At 50.0% G+C, this 19,610-nt stretch overlaps 1 protein-coding gene across 1 annotated transcript in view; it reads left to right on the top strand.

The window, feature by feature from the left end:
* Nucleotides 1–19,610, top strand: part of KDM4C (lysine demethylase 4C) — an 865,731-nt gene that overhangs the window by 362,652 nt on the left and 483,469 nt on the right. The window contains exon 8 of the mRNA XM_030194306.1: nt 18,440–18,577. Within this exon, the coding sequence (XP_030050166.1) occupies nt 18,440–18,577 (138 nt within the window). The remainder of the gene's footprint in view (nt 1–18,439; nt 18,578–19,610) is intronic.

Here is a 19,610-nt window from a genome sequence, read left to right as displayed (position 1 = left end):
TTCAAGTCCATTCTTATCTGGACGACTGGTTGATCCAAGCCCCTCTTATGCAGAGTGCGGCAAAGCTGTGAACCGGGTGGTTGCTCTTTCGAGCTCCCTGAGGTGGATCATCAACTGGGAGAAAAGCCAGCTGCGCCCGACTCAGTCCCTGGAGCATCTGGGAGTTCGATTCGACACCCAAGTGGGCAGAGTGTTCCTGCCAGACAATTGGATTGTCAAGCTTCAGGCTCAGGTGGACTAGTTCCTAGTAGCCTCTCCTATTCGGACTTGGGACAATGTGCAGCTGTTGGGCTCTATGTCGGCCACGATGGATGTAGTGCCCTGGGTCAGGGCTCATATGAGACCACTTCGACAATCTCTGCTGCTGCGCTGGACTCCGATGTCGGAGGATTATGCTGTGCGCCTTCCCTTGGACCCAGCAGTGCGCAAGGCGCTGAGCTGGTGGACGCAGACAGACAAGTTGTCTGCAGGAATGCCTCTGGTGACCCCGGAGTGGATTGTCGTCACGACGGACGCCTCTTTGTCGGGCTGGGGAGCCCTCTTCTTGGGAAGGACAGCGCAGGGGCTCTGGTCTCCTGCAGAGGCAAAGTGGTCTATCAACCTCCTGGAACTCAGAGCCATTCGGTTGGCGTTTTTGGAGTTCATCCCGGTACTGGCGTTGAAGCCAGTACGGGTCCTGTTGGACAATGCCACGGCTGTGGTCTATGTCAACCGCCAGGGAGGTACCAAGAGCGCCCCTCTAGCCAAGGCAGCCGTGATTCTATGCCAGTGGGCGGTAGCGAGCCTGGAGCAGCTGTCAGCAGCCCACATTGCCGGAGTCATGAATGTCAAGGCGGACTTTCTCAGTCGCCATACCTTGGATCCCGGAGAGTGGCAGTTATCGGCTCAGGCGTTCTTGGATATCACGAAGCGCTGGGGCCAGCCGAGCCTAGATCTATTGGCGTCATCGGCCAGTTGCCAAGTGCCGCGTTTTTTCAGCAGAGGACGGGACCCTCGATCTCTGGGAGTCGATGCTCTCCTCTAACAGTGGCCAACACAAGAGCTTCTCTATGTGTTCCCGCCCTGGCCCATGTTGGGCAGGGTGCTAGACCGATTGGCAAAGCATCCGGGCTGGATAATCCTGGTGGGGCTGCCAGTGGAGCAGGGTCTGTTACATCAGGGTCCCGTGGTGATGGAGGATCCCTCCCCCTTTGGGCTTACGGCCTGGCTATTGAGCGGCAGCGTCTGAGGAAGAAGGACTTCTCAGACAAGGTCATCGCCACTATGCTGAGAGCGAGGAAGCGCTCTACTTTTACTGCTTACGCCAGGGTTTGGCGTACCTTTGCAGTGTGGCGAAGCAGGCTCATTTTCTTCATTCACTGCTCCAATTTCTTCAGTGTTGGCATTCCTGCAAGAAGGTCTGGAGAAAGGCCTGTCGCTCAGTTCCCTTTAAGTCCAGGTAGCGGCCCTGGCTTGCTTCAGGGACCGCCTGAAGGGTGCTTCCCTGGCTTCGTAGCCAGATGTGGTGCGTTTTCTCAAGGGAGTTAAGCACCTGCGCCCTCCTCTGCACTCAATGGTGCCTGCGTGGAATTTTAACCTGGTGCTCAGAGCATTACAGAAGCCGCCTTTTGAACCCTTGTTGAGGGCATCTCTGAAAGACCTGACGTTGAAAGCAGTCTTTTTGGTGGCTATCCTTCAGCCAGAAGAGTTTCCGAGCTCCAGGCACTCTCATGTCGAGAGTCTTTTCTGCAGTTCACTGAGGCAGGAGTGACTATTCGCACAGTGCCTTCCTTCCTGCCCAAGATTGTTTCTCGCTTCCATGTGAATCAGCAGCTCTGTCTCCCTTCCTTTCGTAGGGAGGACTACCCAGAGGAGTACTCTGCTCTTAAATATCTGGATGTGAGACGAGTCATCATCAGATACTTGGAAGTGACCAATGATTTCCGGAAATCGGATCATCTGTTTGTCCTGTTGGCAGGTCCTCGTAAGGGTCTGCAGGCTGCTAAGCCTCCAGTGGCAAGATGGGTCAAGGAAGTCATTGCCGCGGCTTATGTGGCCGCGGGGAAGGTGCCGCCTATCCAGCTGAAGGCTCACTCCACTAGAGCTCAGGCGGCCTCGATGGCAGAGGCCGGGTCCGTCTCCTTGGAAGAGATGTGCAAGGCGGCAACTTGGGCATCGGCCCATACATTCTCCAAGCATTACCGCTTGACTGTGGCGGCACGGGCGGAGGCCCGGTGTGGAGCTTCAGTGTTGAGTTCAGGAATTTCTATGTCCCGCCCTGGGTGAGTACTGCTTCGGTACATCCCACCAGTCTATGGATTGATCAGCTTGATGATATGGAAGGTAAAATTATGTATAATCATACCTGATAATTTTCTTTCCATTAATCATAGCTGATCAATCCATAGCCCCGCCCAGATATCTGTATGGTTTCTATTCTGGTTGCATTTCAGGTTCAAGTTTAGTCTTCAGTTACTTCAGGAAGACTTCGGGTTCAAGTTTTTTCACTTGGATTCTTCAAGAGTTGAGACGAGTTTGTGTTACAGTGAGCTGCTGCATTCCTCTCCCCTCCGTTTTACGGGGCTGGATTGAGACATAAATTCTGCCGGCACTCCCTCCCGCTTCGTGCGGTTGTAGGGCAGTTTTGTACCCCTTCCGCTTCGGCGGTGCTAGGGTCAGTCAGCTCCTCCCGCGGTTGCGGTTGCAGGGTAAGCCAGATCCCCCCGCATCGGCGGGTGTGGTGTCCCTCCCCCGCTCCACGGGGATGAGCTGGACGGATTCCCCTCCCCCACTTGTGTGGGGATGAGCTGGGTTAATTCCCCTCCCCCACTTGTGTGGGGATGAGCTGGGTTAATTCCCCTCCCCCGTTTCGGCGGTGGTGAGCTGGGCAGAGTGTCCCTTTGTGGGTGTAATTCTCTAAGTGCTGAGTCCTGCAGATGGAGCTTTGATATCGACATACTGCGGAGTTTCCGGCAGCACATGACCACATATAGGGAGGCAAAAGTTTGCTCTCTATCTCCACCTGCTGGTAGATGGACACAACCCACCAGTCTATGGATTGATCAGCTATGATTAATGGAAAGAAAATTATCAGGTATGATTATACATAATTTTACCATCTAAAGCATTCATATATTTTCATATAATAGTGTCCTCAGTGATGTTCACCGTCCACCACCCTTACAGGCTTTACGTGGCGGTATATACAAACATCAGCCTCTTCATAGGTACACCATTCATTCTATAGATTTTATATAAATTTTATTTAGACCAAATTACTTATCTTATTTATTTTGTCAGACTCGGGGGTATTACTGACCGACATGCATGTTTCACTCGACCAGGCGAGCTGTCTCAAGGACCTTCCCCCTGTAGTCTTATTAGCGCCAGCTCTACAGAATATTTCCTCAGTCAGTGGTGGACGGTGAACATCACTGAGGACACTATTATATGAGAATATATGAATGCTTTAGATATATGAACGTCTTGAAGAAATAGCTGAGAGACACTGTGTACATTTATTGAGAATAAGTGAGAAAAAATAGTGACTGGTTTAATGAACTTTGAAAATCTATGATTTTGGACCAGTTTAAGCTCATAAGAACATAAAGCATTGCAATACTAGGACAGACCGAAAGCCAACAAGCCCAGTATCCTGTTTCCAAAAGTGGCCAATCTACGTCACAAGTACGTGGCAAGATCCCAGATGTCATGTCCCCTACCTCAACGCAAGCAGCGTCCTCGGACTGCGCAGGGTCCTGGCAACACACACACTTGACTGGCTCAGCCCTGAGCCAGTCTGTGTACTTCTTCTCTGGCTGCAGGCTCCTTGATTTCTTTGCTCTAATGCACCTGGATCTGCTCTCTGCCTGGCTTCCAGGCTCTTTAATTGCCTTGCTACCACGCCACCTGTGTTGACTTTCTCTCTGCCTACCTGACCTATGGAAGCTCTCTTCTTCAGCTGGTTCCTGTCTACGTCAGAAAGCCTGCACTATTTCTGGGATGCTTTCCCTCTGCCTCATTGCTTTGGCTTCTACTTGGGTAACTGTTTCTCTTCAGCGTACTCTTCTGTTTGCTGCCTGCCTGTAAAGACCCTGCTTGGACCTGGATTACTCTTCTGTTTGCTGCCTGCCTGTAAAGACCCTGCTTGGACCTGGATTACTCTTCTGTTTGCTGCCTGCCTGTAAAGACCCTGCTTGGACCTGGATTACTCTTCTGTTTGCTGCCTACCTATAAAGACCCTTCTTGGACCTGGATTACTCTTCTGTTTGCTGCCTGCCTGTAAAGACCCTTCTTGGACCTGGATTACTCTTCTGTTTGCTGCCTGCCTGTTAAGACCCTGCTTGGACCTGATTATTCTCTGACCTGCTGCCTGCCTTCTGACTTCTGCCTGCACCTGGATTTTTCTCTGACCTGCTGCCTGCCTTCTGACTTCTGCCTGCACCCGGATTATTCTCTGATCTACTGCCTGCCTTCTGACTGCACCCGGATTACTCTCTGACCTTCTGCCTTCAGCCTGCTCACCGGTCCAGCCCTGGCTTGGGCTTCTCCTCTCTGGGAGCAGCGGGACCTGCTTCTGACCGATTTGGAGGAGTTTCTTTGCTGCTTCAGGCTAGTCTTTGATGTACCTGGACACCCCTCTTCGTCCGCCGGAGAACTTCTGAGGATTCAGCAAGGCAACTGTTCTGTAGGGGCATATGATGTACGTTTTCGAACCTTAGCCTCTGAGCTAAGGTGGAACCAGGAGGCCCTCGCGGCCATTTTTTGGCAAGGGTTAAACGGCCGAATCAAGGATGAGTTGGCAGGCCGGGAGATTCCTACCACTCTGGATGCTCTGATTACTCTCTGCGTCCGCATCAACGTTCGGTTCCAAGATAGGACACCGGAACGCTCCGGTCAGCGCCAACCGCAGAGTGTAACTCCACGGATATCATTCCCCTCTTGCCATAAAGGAGCAATGGCTTCTGTTAGCGGAATCCCTGAGGAGCCGATGGTTATCGGGCGGCATCGCCTCTCGGAGAAGGAGAGGGTTTACCATCGGAAGAACCAGCTCTGCCTGTACTGCGGACAGGCTGGTTATCTCTTGAAATTCTGCCCAAATAAACCAAGAAACGCGGAGACCCAGGGCCTTTTGAAGAGGGTGGCCCTGTTTTATTTTCACCTCTGCCAGACAAATTTGTCTCTGTCCTGATTTTCATACGTTGGAAGGAACTTTGTATTGGCACTCAAGCCCTGACTGACTCAGGGACAGGGGGGAATTTTATTGACGCTGGTCTCCTAGGCTAGTTAGGAGGTCCTTTGGTCGCTTGTAAGCCCACATTGCAAGTGATCTCTGTTCAGGGACTGATTCTACCCTACTCCATTACCCAAGTAACACGACCATTACAGATGCAAGTGGAAATCTTACACTCCGAAGAGATTCAATTTCTGGTTCTTCTCCGGGCCATTCATCCAGTGATTTTAGGCCTGCCCTGGCTGCGTCAACACACGGCTAGAATTAACTCGAATGCAGGCGATATCCACAGTTGGGGGTCCCCAATGTTTTACTTCGTGTGTCACACCAGTAGTCCCTCTTCCAAAGACTATTTCTGCCTCCTCCGGGACCCTGCTTCCCTGTGAAGTGTGCCTCCCAGTAGAATATCAAGACTTCCAAGATGTCTTCAACGCCCGGGAGGCGGAGTCGTTTCCACCGCATCGTCCTTTTGACTGCCCTATTGAACTACTCCCGGGCAAGACACCACCTCGAGACAGACTGTATATCCTTTCCCGGGAAGAACCTAAAGCCATGCGGAAATACATCAAAGAAAACCTCCAAAAGGGTTTCATCAGACCCACGTCCTCTCCGGCAGGGGCAGGATTTTTCTTCGCCTTCAGGGAGCCTCCATATTTACTAAGTTGGATCTCAGAGGTGCCTACAATCTGGTCCAAATCCGCCATGGGGATGAATGGAAGACCGCTTTTAACACGCATGAGGGGCATTTCGAATATTTAGTCATGCCTTTTGGCCTTTGCAATGCACCTGCGGTGTTCCAAGAATTCATAAACTTTATTTTCCAAGACTTTTTATACTCCTCAGTCATTGTCTACCTGGATGACATTCTGGTATTCTCAACTTCTGTTCAGGACCACCCTTGTCACATATGGACAGTTCTCCAGTGCCTCCGAGATAACCTGGCTCTTTGCCAAATTGGAGAAATGTGCGTTTCATCAACGATCTATCCCCTTCTTGGGATATATCGTCTCAGCGGAGGACCTGCAAATGGACCCCACCAAACTCCGGGCTATTCAAGATTGGCTCATGCCCCAGGGGCTAAGGGCCTTGCAGCGTTTTCTGGGGTTCACCAACTACTACTGTCAATTTATTCTTCACTACTCGCTCATCACTGCTCCATTGACAGCATTAACCTAGAAGGGGGCCGATGCAAAGAATTGGACACCAGAGGCTCACAAGGCCTTCACTACCCTAAAACAAGCCTTTGTCTGCCCCTGTGCTCCGCAGCCCGGATATTGGGAAATCTTTTATTCTAGAAGTGGATGCCTCTTCGTTGGGAGCAGGGGCAGTTCTGTCGCAAGTTTTAGACGCTGGCAAGTGTCACCCTTGTTTTTTCTTATCCAAGAAATTCTCCCCAGCAGAGCGTAACTACACCATCAGAGACCGGGAACTGCTGGCTCTCAAATTAGCCCTCCAAGAATGGCAGTATCTCCTGGAGGGGGTCTTGCATCCCGTTACTGTGATCGCTGAACTCAAAAATCTTTTGTATCTCCAGGATGCCAAGAGACTAAATCCATGACAGGCCTGCTGGTCTTTGTTCTTTGCCCGCTTCAATTTCCACTTGGTTTTTCGGCGCTCGGAAAATAATGTGCAAGCAGATGTGCTATCCAGGGCTTTTGATTCCCCAGAAGAACCTGATGAATCTTATCCCATGTTAAATCCTGCATGTATTGCCTCCGCAACCTTAACCATGACTGCCACCACCAAGACCTCGGTTCCACCCCACTCCAGGAGAAAGGTTCTCAGGTGGGCACACTCCTCTGTGTTGGCTGGTCATTCCGGATTCCATAAGTCTGCATTTAATCTCTTAGCACTATTGGTGGCCACGCATGGCTCAGGACGTTTTACATTTTGTCTCCACCTGTCCCATTTGTGCTCAAAACAAATCCTCTCCTGGCATGCCATGGGGATTGTTACAACCGCTGCCAGTTCCACAGCATCCTTGGCAGAAGATATCCATGGACTTTATTACCGATCTCCATCTTCCCAGGGCCACACAATCATTTGGGTAATGGTGGATCGATTCTCCCACATGGCTCACTTCATTCCTATGAAGTCTCTCCCATCTGCAGCTACTCTTGCCAAGAGTTTCATCCAACATGTGTTCCGGTTGCATGGACTACCTCTAAGGATCATAAGTGACCGAGGATCCCTATTTACGTCCAGGTTCTGGAGAATGTTGTGTTCTGTTCTTGGAGTCACCGCTCATTTTTCTTCTGCATATCACCTTCAGACCAATGGGACGGTGGAGTGGGTTAATCAAACACTCAAGGCCTATCTACGTATGTACATTAATAACCAACAAGATGATTGGTCTACATTGCTCTCTTGGGCGGAATTTGCATATAACAATGGTCTTCATTCAGCCTCTCAAACGTCACCGTTCTTTACAGTGTATGGACGCAGTCCTAGATTACCCCTTCTGATTCCAAAGCCTCAAGCCTTACCGCAGCTCCAACAGACCCTCACGGACATCCGGGAGATTTGGAACAAAGACCAACAATACCTTCAGTGAGCAGCAGACAGATACAAACTTTTTGTAGATAGCAAGAGGCAGTCTGCCCCTATATTTCAACTAGGTCAACGGGTTTGGCTCAGTACCAAGTCTCCGATTGCCCTCCTTCAAGTTTGCCCCCACGATTTATTGGACCCTTTTCAATACTATCTTCTTCAACTACCCAGTAATCTCAAGATCCACAATGCTTTCCATGTATCATTCTTGAAACCTTTTGTAACCTCCAAGTGGCATCCCGAGCCAAAGAAGATCATCGTGCCTGATGTCGAGTCTGACCCTGAATATGAGATGGAAGAAGTTCTGGACTTCAAACGCAAGAGGGGAGGGCTCTTCTACTTGCTGTCGTGGAAACAATTTGGCCCCGAGGACTATTCCTGGGAACCGGCTACCAATGTCCATGCACCAGAACTAATCCAAGAGCTACCATGCCTATGTCACGGAATGCCTATCCACCCGCCTGGGGTTACCCCTGTGGCCATTTATGCCTAAAGTTAGGTATAGTTTATAGAATATGCTCATGGTCCATTGTCGTGTCTAAAATTTAGGTGCACCCATTTAGGCCACCTAAAGCCAGGCATAAATACATGTGCCCAAGTTAGTCGCAGATCAGGTGTTTTCTATAATAGTGCGCATAGTATTTTGAAATGCCCGCAATGTGCCCATTCCACTCCCATGGCCCCTTTTTGACTGTTCGCATTTGAATTTATGGCCACCATGTTATAGAATGTCTAGAAAGTTGTATGTGTAAATTCTAATTAGTATTGCTAATTGGTTTATTGGCTCTGATTAGCTTGTTAATCAAGTTGTGCGTGCAATTTGGCTGTGTGGCCAAATTAGTACGCACAACTTAAGGCATCATATATAGAATTTTGGTGTTAATGTTTTTCTTCACTGGTTCCTTTGTCATTCATAGGTCATCTAAAAAAACTTTTTTTTGTGTATTGGTTATAGTGATCATATATATTTTCAAGAAATGTTCACAAGTCCCAAACAACTGTTTTATACTTATTGTTGCAATTAATGTTTGCTAACCAGAACTTAATGTGCCAAATTTTATTTCAAACACCAAGAATTCGGCTGGCGGGAGGCAGCCCGCATAAGTGCTATGTTTGGCACTAACCTTGGATATTCTATGCCGGGCTGTTTCCTGTGACTGGCATTTGGGTCCTAATAAAAGTTTTTTTGGAGCATCTTACCCTTGTATGTGGTGACTGATCTCTTGACATTGGGCCCTCTCCACCCCATTTCTGTTGTGATTGAATATCCGGTTTCATTTTTGACCGCTGGAACTTTGGTTACTCCAATATTCAGAGTAACTGGTTAAGTTCCTAATGGTTAATAGGACTGCTATTTACATGGTACTATTTAACCGCTTAGCGCAGATGCGTTAACCAGCTATATCACATGATATAGCCGGTTAGCTGCTATGCACTAACTGCAAATATTCAGCGGTAATAAGGCAATCTCCCGCTGAATATTAGCGGTTAGCTGGCTAAATGCTATTTAACCAGCCAGGAGCTGTTCGTGGCCTGTTAAATAGCGCTGAATATGAGGTTTGGGGGGGGGGGGGGGGGATGTTCATTGCAGCTACATTTCTGAAAAACATTTTTAAAAATAGGTTAGCGACCATTCACAGTTATCCATTCAACTACAAATTCATGTGGAACACTCATAGCTTTACTCTCTGTGGTCATGCTTCAAAATGACGCTGTTTCTCCGAGGACAAGCAGGCTGCTTGTTCTCACTGATGGGTTGACGTCCTCGGCAGCCCCCTCCATCGGAAAGTTTACTAGCAAAGGCCTTTGCTAGTCCTCGCGCGCCCATGCGCACCGCGCATGCGCGGCCGTCTTCCCGCCCGAAACCGGCTCGAGCCGGCCAGTCTTCTTTCGTCCGCACTCGGTACGGTCGTGTTACGCCGTTCGTGCCCCAGAGAGTCGACCTCGCGCGTCCTTTTCGACGTGTTTTTGTCCTTTTTTTCATTGAAAAAGTTCGGGAAGCGCTCCGGTAGTGTTCCGGAAGACCCTTTCGGGTTTTCTGCCCTTCCCGTATTTCTCAGTTTTTGCCCCGTAAGTTTTCTTTCGTTGTCGGGGTAGGCCTCTTTTGGCCTCGGTCGAGATTTTTCTCCCTCTAAATTTTGGTGCTTCAATTTTCGCCATTTCGGCTTTTGATTTTGCCGGCGTGATTTTTCCGCCCATGACATCGAAGCCTTCCAGCGGATTCAAGAAGTGCACCCAGTGCGCCCGGGTAATCTCGCTCACTGATAGGCACTCTGCGTGTCTTCAGTGTCTAGGGGCCCAGCACCGCCCTCAGAACTGCAGTCTGTGTTCCCTGTTACAAAGGCGGACTCAGGTAGCGAGATTAGCCCAGTGGAACGTTTTGTTCTCGGGCTCTTCGTTGGCATCGGCACCGGAGGCATCGAGTGCATCGACGTCGTCAGCGTCCGGACCATCTTCCTTGGCTGCCGCTCCATCGACTGCATCGAGGCATCGGACCTCTGCATCGGCGCCGAGGCATCGGGCGACTGTATCGACGTCGGTGGTACCGAGACTTCGTCTGCTGATGTCGTCGGACGGAGGTGCATCGTCAGGAGTGCAGGTGAGGGCTGTCCATTCCCCTGCTGGTGGCGGTGAGCCTTCGGGTGGGTCTCCTCCTACCCTGAGGGCTCCTGCGGTACAGCCCCCCCGGGATCGACCCTCTTCGGTCTCGGCCCCGAGGAAGCGACGGATGGATTCTACGTCCTCCTCGTCGGTGCCGGGGAGCTCCGGTGACATGCTTCGGAAGAAGTCGAAGAACCATCGACACCGGTCTCCTCCCCACGTCGGCACCGAGAGCTCTGGGTCGCCGAGGGATTCGGCACCCAGCAGGCATCAGCACCGAGAGGACCGCTCACCCTCTGTTCAGGAGGTGTCGATGCGCTCCACTCTGGACAGCCCGGAACAGCCTCCTCGCCCGGAACAGGTTCTGACGTCGACGCCTGCATCGGCCTCTCAGCCTTTCTCTGCAGCCGCTCTAAACGAGAGCCTCCGGGCCGTTCTCCCAGAGATTCTGGGAGAGCTGTTGCGCCCTACCCCTCCGGTACCGGCGGTGCTTGCGCCTCCGGTACCGTCGAGCGTGGCGCCGGCTGGCCCATCGCCCAGGTTGAGGTCCCCGACGTCGGTACCGCGTGCGGTGCCGACCGCGGCCACCTCCCAGGAAGGCTCCCCGACTACGTCGGCGGAGGGAGCTTCGCCGATGCGGGCGAGGGAGTCTACCTCTCGACGCCCCCACCGTGGACGGGGTTCCACCGAGTCGAGCAGGGCGAGGTTGCAGACACAGGTTCGTGAACTTGTGTCTGACACCGAGGGTGAGGCCTCGTGGGAGGAAGAGGAGGACCCCAGATATTTCTCTGACGAGGAGTCTGAGGGTCTTCCTTCTGATCCCACTCCCTCTCCTGAGAGACAGCTTTCTCCTCCCGAGAGTCTGTCTTTTGCTTCCTTTGTCCGGGAGATGTCTACGGCCATCCCCTTCCCGGTGGTTGTGGAGGACGAGCCCAGGGCTGAAATGTTTGAGCTCCTGGACTATCCTTCTCCACCTAAGGAAGCGTCCACTGTTCCCTTGCACCATGTCCTGAAAAAGACATTGCTTGCGAACTGGACCAAGCCACTAAGTAATCCCCACATCAACCAAGAAGATTGAGTCCCAGTACCGGATCCATGGGGACCCAGAGCTGATGCGCACTCAGTTGCCTCATGACTCTGGAGTTGTGGATCTGGCCCTAAAGAAGGCTAAGAGTTCTAGGGAGCATGCTTCGGCGCCCCCGGGCAAAGACCCTAGAACCTTAGACTCCTTTGGGAGGAAGGCCTACCATTCTTCTATGCTCGTGGCCAAGATCCAGTCTTACCAGCTCTACACGAGCATACACATGCGGAACAATGTGCGGCAGTTGGCGGGCTTGGTTGATGCTCTTCCCCCTGAGCAAGCCAAGCCTTTTCAGGAGGTGGTCAGGCAGCTGAAGGCGTGCAGAAAATTCCTGGCCAGAGGAGTTTATGACACTTTTGATGTTGCGTCCAGGGCCGCTGCTCAAGGTGTGGTGATGCGCAGGCTCTCATGGCTGCGTGCCGCCGACCTGGAGAATAGAATCCAGCAGCGGATTGCGGACTCGCCTTGCCGTGCGGACAACATTTTTGGAGAAAAAGTCGAGCAGGTGGTAGAGTCTCTCCACCAGCGGGACACCGCATTCGACAAGTTCTCCCGCCGGCAGCCTTCAGCCTCTACCTCTACAGGTAGACGATTTTTCGGGGGAAGGAAGACTGGTCCCTATGCTTCTGGTAAGCGTAGGTACAATCCTCCTTCCCGACAGCCTGCGGCCTAGGCTAAGCCCCAGCGCGCTCGCTCTCGTCAGCAGCGTGCGCCTCAGCAAGGCCCCGCGGCTCCCCAGCAAAAGCAAGGGGCGAGCTTTTGACTGGCTCCAGCAGAGCATAGCCGACATCCAAGTGTCAGTGCCGGGCGACCTGCCGGTCGGGGGGAGGTTGAAAGCTTTTCACCAAAGGTGGCCTCTCATAACCTCCGATCAGTGGGTTCTCCAAATAGTCCGGCAGGGATACACCCTCAATTTGGCCTCCAAACCTCCAAATTGTCCACCGGGAGCTCAGTCTTACAGCTTCCAGCACAAGCAGGTACTTGCAGAGGAACTCTCCGCCCTTCTCAGCGCCAATGCTGTCGAGCCCGTGCCATCCGGGCAAGAAGGGCTGGGATTCTATTCCAGGTACTTCCTTGTGGAAAAGAAAACAGGGGGGATGCGTCCCATCCTAGACCTAAGGGCCCTGAACAAATATCTCATAAAAGAAAAGTTCAGGATGCTTTCCCTGGGCACCCTTCTCCCCATGATTCAGCAAAACGATTGGCTATGCTCTCTGGACTTGAAGGATGCCTACACACACATCCCGATACTGCCAGCTCACAGACAGTATCTGCGATTTCAGTTGGGCACACGCCACTTCCAGGACTGTGTGCTACCCTTTGGGCTCGCCTCTGCGCCCAGGGTGTTCACAAAGTGCCTAGCTGTGGTAGCAGCGGCACTTCGCAGGCTGGGGGTGCACGTGTTCCCATATCTCGACGATTGGCTGGTGAAGAACACATCCGAGGCAGGAGCCCTGCAGTCCATGCAGATGACTATTCGCCTCCTGGAGCTACTGGGGTTTGTGATAAATTACCCAAAGTCCCATCTTCTCCCAGTGCAGAAACTCGAATTCATAGGAGCCCTGCTGGATTCTCGGACGGCTCGCGCCTATCTCCCAGAGGCGAGAGCCAACAACTTGTTGTCCCTCGTCTCGCGGGTGCGTGCGTCCCAGCAGATCACAGCTCGGCAGATGTTGAGATTGCTGGGCCACATGGCCTCCACAGTTCATGTGACTCCCATGGCCCGCCTTCACATGAGATCTGCTCAATGGACCCTAGCCTCCCAGTGGTATCAGGCCGCTGGGGGTCTAGAGGACGTGATCCACCTGTCCACGAGTTTTCTCAAATCCCTGTATTGGTGGACGATTTGCTCCAATTTGACTCTGGGACGTCCCTTCCAAATTCCTCAGGCACAAAAAGTGCTGACCACGGATGCGTCTCTCCTGGGATGGGGAGCTCATGTCGATGGGCTTCACACCCAAGGAAGTTGGTCCCTCCAAGAACGCGATCTACAGATCAATCTTCTGGAGTTGCGAGCGATCTGGAACGCTCTGAAGGCTTTCAGAGATCGGCTGTCCCACCAAATTATCCAAATTCAGACAGACAACCAGGTTGCCATGTACTATGTCAACAAGCAGGGGGGCACCGGATCTCGCCCCCTGTGTCAGGAAGCCGTCAGCATGTGGCTCTGGGCTCGCCGTCAAGGCATGGTGCTCCAAGCCACATATCTGGCTGGCGTAAACAACAGTCTGGCCGACAGACTGAGCAGGATTATGCAACCTCACGAGTGGTCGCTCAACTCCCGAGTGGTGCGCCAGATCTTCCAAGCATGGGGCACCCCCTTGGTGGATCTCTTCGCATCTCGAGCGAACCACAAAGTCCCTCAGTTCTGTTCCAGGCTTCAGGCCTCCGGCAGACTAGCATCGGATGCCTTCCTCCTGGATTGGGGGGAGGGCCTGCTGTATGCTTATCCTCCCATCCCTCTGGTGGGGAAGACTTTGTTGAAACTCAAGCAAGACCGAGGCACCATGATTCTGATTGCTCCTTTTTGGCCGCGTCAGATCTGGTTCCCCCTTCTTCTGGAGTTATCCTCCGAAGAACCGTGGAGATTGGAGTGTTTTCTGACCCTCATCACACAGGACGAGGGGGCGCTTCTGCATCCCAACCTCCAGTCTCTGGCTCTCACGGCCTGGATGTTGAGGGCGTAGACTTTGCCTCTTTGGGTCTGTCAGAGGGTGTCTCCCGCATCTTGCTTGCTTCTAGGAAAGACTCCACTAAGAGAAGTTACTTCTTCCATTGGAGGAGGTTTGCCGTCTGGTGTGACAGCAAGGCCCTAGATCCTCGCTCTTGTCCTACACAGACCCTGCTTGAATACCTTCTGCACTTGTCTGAGTCTGGTCTCAAGACCAACTCTGTAAGGGTTCACCTTAGTGCAATCAGTGCATATACCTTTTTGATTTATGATTATAGGGATTCCCATTTGAGCTGGTTTTTTCTTGACTTTTATGCACCATATGTGAGTAATATTTTTATTGTTTACATTTATCTTCATTTTTTATCTTAATTTATTTTTATTTTCATTATTTATCTTTCATTTTGTCATAATTTTTCTTTTTCCTTATTTATTTTTAATTCATTTTTCATTTTTTAGTTCCATACATACTACCCCATTTCTCATTTTTGGTAACATAGAGTATTATTTGATTGTGTCCATGTTCACTTTTTTATAGTTGCCCCTTTACGAAGGTTTCAAGTTAGATATGTGCCTTTTATTATCTCATTTACAAATTTATTTATACATATTTGTATTGAAGTTCGTAACCTATACCAGTGCCCTTGCTTTGCTGTTATGTGATGTCAGATTTTATTATGCTTTTATATATGTTTATATGCACTGTCATACAATTGTTGCATTACATACACTTCTTTTATATATATATATTTTCTTATATGTGCTCTTTTATGTACATGTATATATATATTATTTATATTGGACAGTGCGTAGCGAAATGTTTATTCATGTAATTATTCTAGTATACTCTCTATGTATACCTAGTAATATTCCATATTTTATTAATTGTTTTTTGTCAATTTATATATTTGACTAGCCGTTAAGCCCGTAAAAACGGGCGGGTATTGGAATGTTTTTTTTCCCCAAGGCCCCCCTCCCGTTGCAGCTGCAAAGCCCCTGCCATCCTCCTTCCCTGCCAGCTCCAAGGCCCCCTCTGTCCCTCCCTCCCAGCTCCAAGGCTCCAGTCCTCCCCCCTTCCCAGCTGCAAGGCCCCCTGCCCTCCCTCCCTCCCAGTTCCAAGGCCCTCCCCCCCAGCTCCCAAGGCCCCCTTCCCTCCCTCCCAGTTCCAAGGCCCCCTGCTCTCCCTCACAACTGTAAGGGGCCCCATTCCCTCACAACTGTAAGGGCCCCCCTGCCCTCCCTCCCAGCTCCAAGGCTCCAGTCCTCCCCCCTTCCCAGCTGCAAGGCCCCCTGCCTGCCCGCCCTCCCTCCCAGTTCCAAGGCCCCAGGCCCTCCCCCCAGCTCCCAAGGCCCCCTGCCCTCCCTCCCTCCCAGTTCCAAGGCCCCAGGCCCTCCCCCCCAGCTCCCAAGGCCCCAGGCCCTCCCCCCCAGCTCCCAAGGCCCCCTGCCCTCCCGCCCTCCCAGTTCCAAGGCCCCCTGCTCTCCCTCACAACTGTAACAGCCCCCCTGCCCTCCAGCTCCAAGGCTCCAGTCCTCCCCCCTTCTCAGCTGCAAGGCCCCCCGCCCTCCCTCCCTCCCTCCCAGTTCCAAGGCCCCAGGCCCCCCCAGCTCCCTCCCTCCCAGTTCCAAGGCCCCCTGCTCTCCCTCACAACTGTAAGGGCCCCCCTGCCCTCCCTCCCAGCTCCAAGGCTCCAGTCCTCCCCCCTTCCCAGCTGCAAGTCCCCCCGCCCTCCCTCCCACCCAGTTCCAAGGCCCCAGGCCCCCCCAGCTCCCAAGGCCCCCCCAGCTCCCAAGGCCCCCTTTCCTCCCTCCCAGTTCCAAGGCCCCAGGCCCCCCCAGCTCCCCAGGCCCCCTTCCTTCCCTCCCAGCTCCAAGGCCCCCCTCCTTCTGAGACGTCCCATGTCCCCTCCCCCCCCCAAGGTAGCCGCTACCGCCCCCCCCCCCCCATGCCGGAGTCGCCACCACCCCCCCCCTTCACCCGGCCCGGGCCCTCTCTTCGTTATTCAACTTACAGCAGCGCCGAAACAGCAGCAAGCAGTAGCTCCCGTTGGCCTTCCTTCACTGCCTGTGCCTCGCCCTCGTGTGACGTCACGTCGGCGAGGGCGGGGCACAGGCAGGGAAGGAAGGCCGACGGGAGCTGAAGCTGAGCTGCTTGCTGCTGTTTCGGCGCTGCTGTAAGTTCAATAACGGAGAGGGCCCGGGCCGGGTGAAGGGGGGGTGGTGGCGACTCCGGGGGTGGGGGGGCGGTAGCGGCTACCTTGGGGGGGGGGGAGCGGTAGCGACGTCAGCGGTTCCCTCCCTCCCCTTCAGCGCAGTTTCCCTCTCTGTCCCGCCCCCCTTCCCCGTCATCACGTCTTGACGCGGGGGCGGGACAGAGAGGGAAGTCTCTACTGCGCATTTGCAGGTGAGTCGGTCACTTGCCATTTATAGGTTTGATATATTATGCTTGTATGTGTGTTATATTTTATTTATTATGATCTATGATAATTATTATATATTTGTTAATTGTAGCCCCTGACGCAGCCCTAGGTGGGCGAAACACAGCCTGTGTCGGGCGATTTGTTCATACACGGTATCTTCAATAAAATCTTTTTGTTGTGACATTGATCTGCTGGCTTTCTTTCCCATATTGGATTTTGCAGATTGTTTGCCTTGTTGTTTTTTGGGACCCCAGCTTCATTCTATACAGTTGGAAATATTGACGCAATTTAGGTCATGAATACATTTTGAAAAAATATGAAAACTTTAAAAAATATGAACGTGAAAATAAAGTAACTATTGGGAGTTTTTTTGAGACTAATGATTAAGCTTGCTCAGCAGAAAATTTGTCTTTAAGTGGAAACGGTAAGCTAAGCTTCTGAACTCTTTTCTTCCTTTTTGTAAAATATAGGTTGAAATAAAGGTAATTCTGGGCTTAGTCACAAAGAGAAACTTGCATTGGTTATATTTGAAGTTTTCCTTTCAGTAAATTCATTGCCTATATATATATATATATATATATTACTAAACATTTCTGTTAGCAATATTGCAGACGGACACTTTTGTTAGGTCTGCCATTTTGCAGATGATAATCAAAATCACCCCAACAGGAGTGGATAATGTAAGGATCTAGCAAAGCTTGAAGAATGATCTAGGATTTGGTAGCTAAGATTTTCTGTGCAAGAAAGGTCTTGGGGGCAATTGTATAATGATCTTAAGGTAGCAAAACAGCAAAAACATCTGCAAAAGCCTAAAGAATGCTTGGATGCATAGGGAAAGGAATGGCCAGCAGGACAAAGGAATTAATTCCTCTATATAACTCTCTGAAACCTCATTTATAGTACTGCGTACAATTCTGGAAAATGTACCTTGAAAAGATATAAACGGAATGGAGTTGGTAGCTATTAAATGAGTCAATGGTCGTCATAAAACATACGGGAATAGATTTAGAGATCAAATGTAAACTTTAGAAAAAAGGAAGGAGAGAGGAGATATGATAGGGACATTTAAATATCTCTGCCATAAATTTACAGGAGATGGGCCTCTTTCCTTTGAAAGGAAGCTCTGGAGCAAGGGGGCATAGATGGTGAAAGGAGATGGACTAAAGATTAAGGGATTGCTTCTTTTGAAAAGGGACAAGGATGCATGGAACATCATCCCAGTGGAGGTGGTAGAGACAAGGACTGTCTCTGAATTCAAGAAAACATAGGACAAGCACAGAGAATCTTTAAGGGAGAGGAAGGGATATTACAGATTAGTAATTCATATGGATGCACAGACTGGATAGGCTATATGATTTTTTGCTGCAATCATTTTCTCTGTTTCTGTGGAGATAAAATATCCCAAAAAACTTGGTAAAACCAGCACGGTTCCATTTTTGGCCTACGACCATACTGCCACCCATTGATTTAGCGGTAAGGTCTTGCACATTAACCGGGTGGTAATCATCAGTGCGTGTAAACTGCCGATTACCACTGGGTAAGCGCCACACAGTAGAAAATAGAAAATATTTTTTACTGCTTGTTTTGGACGCACGTCAAAAATGGAATTATTGCCTGGGACACGTGGTAGCAGTTCCTATTTGACGTGCATTGTACACGCGTAGGTGCCTACGCACCTTAGTAAAAGGGCCCCTCAGATCCAAAAGGACCCCGAACTAAGGGATGCTAGGTTTTCACATTATATTTAAATCTAACTGCTGTTTCAAATCTCCATATACTGTGTAGAATAACTTGTGTTGTATGAAAACAAATGTACAGTTACATTGTAGAAATAGTTTTGATTTCTTGAAAAATGTTTTAGTTGCATTCATTGTAAAAATCATTTATAATTGACTTTTTTACAGGTCACTCAGGAAGCAGGGGAGTTCATGATTACCTTTCCATATGGGTACCATGCTGGTTTTAATCATGGATTTAATTGTGCGGAATCTACAAATTTTGCTTCAACCAGATGGATTGACTATGGAAAAGTTGCCAAATTGGTAAGTTTTGCCATGTTCATTCAGTGTCTGATATCAAGGAATCTCTTTAGCATGCTGTCTCTAAATCACATTTCTCCTCTGACAGCCTGATGCTAATGTTCTAGAAAGATTTTTTTTCTGTTGCTTGATAACATTGATCAGTGAGGTACTTTATTTATTTTCTGCATTTATATCCCACATTTTCCCACCTCTTTGCAGGCTCAATGTGGCTTACAAATACCGTAGTGGTGATTGCCATTTCTGGAATAAGAAATACAGAGTAATCTTCCAGTTAGAGTATAGCAGATATACAGTAAATTAGATGAAAGTCAGTAATCAATACATTTCAGGTGTTTAAATCAAGTGTAGTAAAAAGCATTCAATAATAACAATGTGATAAAGTAACCGAAACAAGAATAATTCAATGTTAACTAATTCTGATATAGTTCTGATGTCATGTTTTTTTTTAAGAAGGGTCCTTTTGATAAGTCTTTCTGAACAGATTAGTCTTAAATTTTCTGAAAGGCTGCCAAATCGTGTGTTGTTTTAATGGCATTCTGCAGTGCATTCCAAAGTTGTGTGCAGATGTAAGAGAAACTAGATGCATATATTGATTTAAGTTTAAGTCCTCTGCAATTAGGATAATGTAGGTTCAAGAAAGTACGTGACAAACTTATTGTATTCCTTGCTGGTAAATCAACGAGTTCAAACATATATATCGGGGCCTCACCATGAATAATTTTGTGGACCAGGGTACAAATTTTGAATGTAATTCGATCTTTTAAAGGTAGCCAATGTAGGTTTTCTCTGAGGGGTTTGGCACTTTCATATTTCGCTTTTCCAAATATGAGTCTGGCTGGCTGCAGTGTTTTGGGCCATCTGAAGTCTCTTAATGATTTGTGCTTTACATCCGGCATATATGGAATTGCAGTAGTCCAAATGGCTCAACACCATTGATTGCACCAGGTTGCGAAATACCTCTCTTGGGAAGAAAGGTTTAATTCTTTTGAGTTTCCACATAGCATGGAACATTTTCTTTGTTACATTTTTTGCA

Source organism: Microcaecilia unicolor, chromosome 2 (genome assembly GCF_901765095.1).
Source record: "Microcaecilia unicolor chromosome 2, aMicUni1.1, whole genome shotgun sequence".
Lineage (NCBI taxonomy): Eukaryota > Metazoa > Chordata > Amphibia > Gymnophiona > Siphonopidae > Microcaecilia > Microcaecilia unicolor.
This window is presented reverse-complemented; position numbering and strand designations above follow the sequence as displayed.